We start from the raw sequence: 8297 nt of genomic DNA on the forward strand, positions 1-8297 counted from the left end.
CTTGGCACCTGCCACTCCCACTGGTTTCCCTGGATGTTGTTGTGGTTTGGGGCTTCCTGCCCTCTCTGCTGTCCCTGCAGACAGTGAAGCTGCTCCTGGAGCAGAGACCCTGAAAGGAGCAGAGCCTCTGCTGCCACACGCCCTCCCCCAGGGCCACCCCGCTGTCCTCTGCCTGTCTGCCCCACACAGAGCTCCAGTCACCCCCAGCTGGGGCTGCCCTGAACACAAAGGAGGCACAGAGCAGCACAGTCCAAATCAACTCCTTTATTAGCAGAGCCTGCAGGGGATGAGGCTGAAGCAGCCCTTCAGGAGCTGGAAAACTGCCTTTGGGGCAGTCCCTTCTTGTCTCACAGCAGCAGATCCAAGGGGGGCTTTGAGTGCTGCCTTTGCCCTTGCCCTGGCCCTTGGGATCAGGCTTGGCCACGAAGCCGATGGGCCCAGGGAAGGAGTTTGGTTTGACTCTAGGACAATGCAGAGGAAAGCGCTTATGGCAAGAAGGATGGAGCATTCTGGCTTTATCATGAAGCGAGGGAGTTGCTGAGCAATGGCTGCAGTAACACACCTTATTTCACCAAATTTGGGAGCAATTAGATACCATTGGCTGTGTGTGGCTTGAGAGTGTCATTGTTGTAACTGCATTTTGTGGAGAGCCTGGTACAAAGTTCTTCTAAACTGCAAAGCCGTTGTGGTTCTTCCTTCCCATGGACGTGGCCTAACGCTTGTCCAGCTCAGACAGTGCTTCCTGCTTGGTAACTCTTGGTAACTCTCTGCCACTCCTCAGGGATTTCTCCTTTGCCCTGAAATTTCCCATTGTACAAAGCTTCCAGCTGTGTCCTGAAATGAGACACAAACCATTTCCAGTACGCCTGCATGGATGGATCAGGAAGAATGTTCCAAGTGGAAACAGGAGGTCCAGCATTACGGTATGTCTTGTAAGGGAACCACGGGCCACCATCAAATCTGAATTGGCAATCACTTGCAACAAGGCTGGAACAAATATCAATGACCAGGTAGTTCGTCTCATGCCACTTGAATCCCGTCAAAGCTTGTGGGCGATGGAAGACCAGCTGATGGTCTCCATCGTGATTCCGCATGGTGTTTGTGCAAACAGCCCCACAGAAGGGACACTGCTCCCAGCACCCCGAGAAATGCTCTGCCAGGATGGTGTGAGGCTGCCTTGCAAACGAGCTCATATCGGCATCAGCAAATTCTTTCCTGAGCCTGTTCTTCAGGTCATCCAGAGCTTCTGCCATGACACTGCTCAGGAACTCTATGTCTGTGACCTCCTGGTGCTCAATGCCCTTCAGGTCACTTCTGGGCAAGTTGATCACCTCTGTCAGTTCCCTGCAAAATTCATCCAGCCAAAGAGAGACTTTGTCTTCTCTGTCTTTTCTGTCTTTGACAATCTGGGTTGAGAAGGAAACAGCTTTCAGGATGTTTCCATAGAGAAGATTAAGGGAGGAATCTAAAAACTTTTCCAGCCTCCTGTTCCCATCTAAACAGTAACTCCTAACTCGTGTCTCAATGTAACTCTGACAAAACTGTTTTGGAAACCTAAGGTACTCCTTGAAATACTCAAAATTTTCTTGTTCTGCCAGGTATCTCAGGATGGAGACTTCCAGATTGGCTCTGTTGCCCTGGAAATCTGGGAATTTGCCCTGCATGTCCTCAGCAATGGCTTTAGCCGTCCTCTCATAGACCGCCCGGTGAAGAGCTGGTTCAATCTTGTCACAAAGGAAAACAGCAAAAGTTGTGATAGAAGTGGCTCCTTGGCAGGAAATCTGGAAACACTGGAAAAAATTCTCTCTCTTGCTGTTCAGGTACACGACTGGGTCATTTGCCTTTTGGAACGCTTCATGCATGACTTTAAACCTTTCTGCTGCCATTCTGCAAAGATACAGAGACAAATCTATGCTGTACTCCCTGTTAAAAGTACAGGTTGCATTGCTGGGGATGGAGTTCACACCTTCCTGTACTTCATTGAGTATTTCATGAATAAAATTTCGACTGTAATCCCGTTTCTCCTGTTCCTTCTTATCAATGTTTGCTCTCACACACGCTATGATGTTGTCTGTGATGTGCTGCAATTTGATCACATCAGCGTTGGAAATGCTCCTGGGATCTTGGAAGAAGCCCAAATACTTTTTCTTCATGACGTGTTTCTCCGTGTCAAAAGAAAATCCTCTGCCTTTGGGAAATGATGTGATCCTGGCATGGAAACCCGGTTCCTTAAAGTGCTCTACAAGGACATCTTCCATTTCTGCATCGATATCCACCTGTTCAAGGGGAGGAGCAACACAGGAAACTTCAGCAATCCACTTGTTCCAGACAAAGGTAAAGCTGTCCTTCAGTTCTCTCTCACTGAGGCTCTTACCTTTCAGAGTCACAGCCAACTCCCTACTCCTCCTCAGGAGCTCATCTTCATATTGCACCTTCCTTGCATCCAGTTTACTCTGCTCCTTCTGTAGCTCAATAAGATTCTCACATTTCTTTTTTGTTTCAAGAAGAAGAGCCTCTTTTAGTTCTTTCAGCTTCAGTTCTGTGCTTGATTTCCACTGGACCAGTGTCTCACAGTCTTTGTCCTCCCTGAAATACTTTTCCACTTCTTTCTCAATGGCATCACTTGTCTCTTGCACCTGCCCTTCAAGGTATTCTCTGGTGACGTTCTGCAAGTCCCCATTCCGAATTTTGTTGTCCAGTCTCATCTGCATGTCTAAGACGTGACTCCTCAGCCTCCAGGTCCACTGACTAAAGGCGCTTTCCAGTTTCCTGTACGCGGCAATCTCCAGGGAATTCTTGAAGCTGAAAACAAAGTTTTCATTCAGCAACGCATTCCAGAGGTCACCAATACGAACTTTCAGGCTCGAGAGCCTCAAAATGCTGCGCTGCGACTGCTTCTGGGCAGCCTGGAGGATTTTGCTCTTTAGTTGCTGGACGTTCTGGCTGTAGGTGGGGTTGGGTGGTGCCATCGGGGGGTTTCCTTCCCACAGGTGAGCAAAGTAGTGAATGTGGGTGTTCACATCAAAGCCGATGACGTTGCTGAAGGGGGAGGTGTTACAGAATTCCTTCCGGGCAGAGCCTGCACAGCGATCTGGAGAACATCTTGCATTTCTGATGGATTTTCTCCAAAGATATTGATCACAGTCAAGTTGCCAATGCCAATGACAAAGGTGGCCAGCTCGTTGTCATGGTTCAGGGAGTGTTTATTGGCCATGTCAATGGCACGAAGTCCCTCTGTGTCCACCACCAGCACAAAATCAAAGCCCAAGTCTTGCTGCAGCTCCTCGCCCACTGGGATGAGCTGCATAAAGGCTCCGCAGGTGCATCTCCCCGCGCTGACGTTGAACTGCAGACCAAACATGGCATTCAGCAGGGTGGACTTGCCTGTGCTCTGGATGCCGAGCACGGAGAGCACAAACACTCGTTTGTCCCCCAGCCTCTCAATTAAGCTGTCAAAGATTGCTCCCACCCAGCGCAAGGGCAGGTAAGAAGCATCCCCATCCATCAGCTCCACGGGATACCCTGAAACCATCAGATCTGCTGCAATCTCCGGCAGTTTGACAAAATTGTAATTCTTTGTCTTCATTAACTGCAGAGCTTCATAAATCTGCCCCACCTCTCTCAAGAGATGCTCCAGGCCAATGGATGAATCGTTGATTTCATCAGAGAGGGCATTCAACCGACTCTGCAGCTGAGCTTCCATGCTGGGTTTTTTCTTGCTTTTCTTTCTTGCCAGGACTTCAGACCATAACTCGTGATAGTCTCTCCTCAGTTCTTCAAGGCGACCGCAGGACAGCTCATCCATAAAGACCTTCATCCAGTGCAGGAAGTATTTCTTGGTATCTGCTGGCTGGGCCTGGAGAAAGCCAAGGAATGATTTCATCAGTGGGTTAAGGGGGAAGGCTTGTTCAAGTTGCTTTCTTCTTAGTGCTTTCTTCTCATATTCGATTTGGCTGCGATGATGCTCAATGCTCTTGTTCCTCTTCTCCTGTAAGCGAGTGAGCTCTTTGTCCTTTTTGCACCACTGGTACCACAGTTTTCCTTGAAGGGGCAGGAGTTGAGATTTGATCTCAGACAGCTTCTCTTTCTTCAGAAGCTCCACCAGCTTCTTTGCCTTTGCTTTGGCTGTCAAACATGCAGGTTGATCTGCATCCACTACGAATCTGTGCTGGCGCGCTTTGTCCAGACAGGCCTCCAGGCTGAAACGTGGATGAGACCTTTCCAGGAGAGTCTGGATTGTTTCAGTCAGCTGGACGGCCAGTTCTGCTTCATTTCTATTCTTGATCCCTATTTTTATGTTTTTGCTGGCTTGTCCAGCTGCAACATTCTCTTTTTCCGTGAGAAGACAAACCAAAGGCCTTTGTGACTGCCACAGGCCCTGCAAAAGCTTTTTCCCCCTGTTGTCCATGTGCTCTGAATCGCGCAGGCTGATCTGCATCCACTACGAATCCATGCTGGTAAGCTTTATCCAGGCATGCCTCCAGGCTGAAACGTGGATTAGATCCTTCCAGGAGATTCCCAATTGTCTTGGTCAGCTGGACCATGAGTTCTGCTTCGTTTCTGTTCTTGATCCCTATTGTTATGTTTTTGCTGGCTTGTCCAGCTGCAACATTCTCTTTTTCCGTGAGAAGACAAACCAAAGGCCTTTGTGACTGCCACGGGCCCTGCAAAAGCTTTTTCCCCCTGTTGTCCATGTGCTCTGAATCGGATACGAGAGCCACGTTGACAGCGGATATCTCCTGCAGGAACTGCAGCTGTGCTCCGTGATCCCTGGCATCTCCATGCAGGTTACAGAAAGCCACGCAGCACTCAAAGGTGTCATCAGGGCTTCCGCGGGGGCAGTACCAGGTGATCTCCACCACCCCTTCCATCAGCAAACGCTCTCTGGTGCTGCCTCTGCAGTGGCGGTGGAAGAAAGTGTCGTGTTTGCGTTTGCTCAGCAGAGCGTTCAGGAGCTGAGACTTGGAAGAGGAGGCCGAGCTGCCAATGCGGATGAAGGACACAATGGGTGTCTGTACCTGAAAGATGAGTTTGTTGTTGTAACTCTTTGTTCTGGCCTGCTTTCCTGACTTGTCTGCCTCTTTCCAGCTCCTTTGGATTTGGCTGAGGGCGTAGAGCGGGAACTCGATCTGTGAAGTGCACGGGTTGGGCACCAGCAGAGGCAGCGCCAGTTGGCAGAATGCCAGCTTGGTTGCAAGGGACTGTCTCAGGAAGTCATCAGCACAATGGAAAATGGCCATCTGCAGGTCCATGGGGTGCACACGGCTGTCCCTGCTTCCAGGTTCAGGGACTGCTTCCTTCAAACGATGGAGAAAGTTTTCAAAAAACTCAGAAGGTTTCTGCTCTTGCTCTGTCATTTGTAGCACACGTGGAAGCCCTGGGTTCCTTGTCCCTTGTCCCTTGTCCCAGCAAGTCAGGTACCTGACCTGGTAATCCACTGTGAGCAGCTTTTGCAAGAAGTAAAATGGCAGTTCCTTGTCCTTGCTGGGCTGGCTGTCCTGCAGAGATGTCTTGCAGATGGTGCGGAAATCTCCCATCCCCATTTTTCTTGGATAGTGCCTTTTGAGTCCAAGGCGCTTGAGCAACTGGAGGAATTCCTGGTTTGCAATGGCTTCATTTGCTTGGGATTCGCTGCCATCTGACTTGGACTGGGACTGACTGGGGAGCTCAGGTGGTGGAAAAGTCTCTTCCATGTCTCTGAGTATGTTCTGCATCCTCTGTTCATCCCATTTCTCATCCAAACACCCTCTGATCAAGGAATGCAAGTCCTGTTCCAGCCTCTCCCAGTCTTTGCCTCCACTGTGCTTTTGGAGGAGATTCTTGATCCGTGTGGACCACAAGCCTTGCATGTGATCTTCCATGAAAACTAAACGCTCCTTCTTCTGCTCAGGGGACAGCTCTTGACTTTCGGGTGTCACACTCAGACCCGTCAGCAGAAGGGAGGCCTCAGCTCTGTCGGCATCTTGCTCCTTCAGGTTCACGTACTCCTCATGTGCCGCTTCCATTTCCTTGGCCATGTACTGAATTTCTGGGTGTCCAAGGAGGTGTGGAAAAGTGCTGCTTTCCACGTCGTACCCTGTGCTGGTCGCAATCAAGAGCACCAACAGTTCCATGTCCTTCTCAGCCCGTTCCTGGAGAGACTGGAGCAAGGAATAAATGGCGAGGCTGGTGGTCAGGGTGGCTTCTTTTTTTGCTTCATGAACAGCAGAAGCAGAGCTTCCTGGTGCATAGGTGACAGCATGGATGTGCTCCTTCATTTGCTGCAGTGTTTTGATGAGCTCTTCCAGCTCAGAGACTTTGGGAGGTCTGGGAAGCTGCTGCTCAGTCTGGAAGATCCATTGCATAATGAAGGAAGCCTCCGGGAAGTCCTTGACAGAGTAGATATGAGGATCCAGGAGGCTCCTCAACATTACCTTGATCGAGGTGGTGTTTTCTGGAGGTGACTCCTGGCAACTGCGCACGGTGTTCACCAGGAAGTCCTGCAGGCCTTTGTCCGACAGGCACACATTGATCCACACACTGGGGTTCTTGGTTTTTGCATGCAGACCCTCTTTTAGCTCCATCAGCACGAGCAGCTTCCTTTCATCCACCGTCACCTCCCTGCTCTTCACAGTGGCCATGAAATCTCTGGCCTCTTGCACTGCACTGTCCAATTCCTCTCCAAAAATGGTGCCGACGCTCTGATTTGTCAGCGCTTTGTACGCAGCCCTGAGGGCTCTGCTCATCTGACTGACGGACTTAAAATCCCTGCTGTGATTGCACCGGATAACATCCCACACTGGGATCAGCTCAAAGCCGCGGTCGATAACGCACCACGTTGTGTTATCAGACACGAGCCCCGTTTTCCACTGAGGAAGAGAAGCTGTGTCTGGTGGGCCCCCTGTGTTGACCACGTAGAGCTGAATCTCTGTGTGGGAACTCTCTCTGGCTTTTCCCTGGACAGATGCTTGTAAGGTGGAATTGCAAGTATCCAGGGCCCCCGCCGCACTGGCCGCGAAGTTACCGTAGCTCTTCCTGACAAGGCTATTCAGAGCTTCAGAGGTTTGTTGCTTCATCTCTTCCTGCTGCTCGGCTCGGAATCCTTCTGTAGACGCCTTCCACCAGAATATCCCCCCAAAGTGGAGGGGACCATGGTTTACGTGGGACCCAAACCTGTTGAAGAACATCTCACACCTACTCACCATGGGGGCCGTGTCTTCTTGAGTGAAGCTCAAAAGCTGCTCCATGTCTTGCAGCTCCTGCAGAGCCGCATCCGAGAGGCGAAGCTGATGCCTTTGGAAGTAGCAGGAGGCCAGAGGGATGTACTGGTACATGGTGGTACAAAAGTAGCTCTGCTCAGAGTGGGACTGGTGGATGTTCTGTGACTGTGAGGAGCTGCTGTGACCTACACCCGATTCCAGAACTCCCCAAAACATGGCTTTGGCAGAAACGCTGATGCTGAACCCCAGCTGCTCCATGGACTTGGTGAAATTGGATTCTGCCGCAGAGGAGGAGAACTCCTTCCTCTCAAGCAGCGATCCTTGCTCCGGACCAGAGAGCTGGAATCCCTCAGGAACCCTGAGGAGCTGCTCTCGCTTTGCCAGCACATCTTCAGGTCTGCTGGTTCTGTAGATGCCCTGCAGGGCCAGTCCCCCTGACGCGCGGCTCAGCACCTCCGTGTCGGGGATGTGCTCCGTCCTGCCTGCTGACAACTCCTGCTGCTCCAGCTGCTTGTGGATGCTCTCCAGCATATCCGCCAAGGGCTTCTTTGGCGATGGCCAGAACTCTTTTGGAATTTCCATGGCTTTCCACAGAGTCTCTGCTTTCTCCCTCAGAGCATCCTGGCTGTGGCTCTTGAGCATTTCTGTCAGATCATTTAGGGCTTGTTTGGCCATTTCTTGTCTCTGCTTTGTCTTCTCCAAGTGCTCCTTCTGCACCTCTTCAGTGGTTGTTTTGTCATCTTTTATTTTCAGGAGTTTCTGGAGTGCCTTTTTCTCCCAGGGGTGCCGTGCTGCACACTCCAGCTTGAGGTAGTCTTTATATTCCAGATGTTGCAGGGCTTCTCTGCACTCAATTCCCAGGACCTGCGACACCTTGGGCACCCAGTATCCAGCATCCAGTCCTTCCTTCTGAAATGCCTTTGCCAGCTGTGCCTTGGCATCCCCCTCTTGCGTGTCCTCCTGCGAAGCCATGGCTGTGGAGGAAGAAAAGAGACTGCCCCTAAGCTGTGTTGTCAGAGGCCCCAGCCTCCTGGCAGAGGCTCTGCAGCAGCTGCGGCCCTGGGGATTGCTCCCACCCGGCTGCTGGGGCCCCGCCTC

At 51.1% G+C, this 8297-nt stretch overlaps 1 protein-coding gene across 1 annotated transcript in view; it reads right to left on the reverse strand.

Moving 5' to 3' along the window:
- Positions 1-244: 244 nt before the first annotated feature.
- Positions 245-8297, reverse strand: part of LOC103623542 (interferon-induced very large GTPase 1) — a 10975-nt gene continuing 2922 nt past the window's right edge. The window contains 3 exon segments of the mRNA XM_017743372.1: positions 245-3073; positions 3076-4432; positions 4713-8173. Coding sequence (XP_017598861.1) covers positions 729-3073; positions 3076-4432; positions 4713-8171 — 7161 coding nt within the window. The 5' untranslated portion in view covers positions 8172-8173 and the 3' untranslated portion in view covers positions 245-728.

The sequence above is a fragment of the Corvus brachyrhynchos genome, unplaced genomic scaffold (genome assembly GCF_000691975.1).
Source record: "Corvus brachyrhynchos isolate BGI_N302 unplaced genomic scaffold, ASM69197v1 scaffold211, whole genome shotgun sequence".
NCBI classification, from domain to species: Eukaryota; Metazoa; Chordata; class Aves; order Passeriformes; family Corvidae; genus Corvus; species Corvus brachyrhynchos.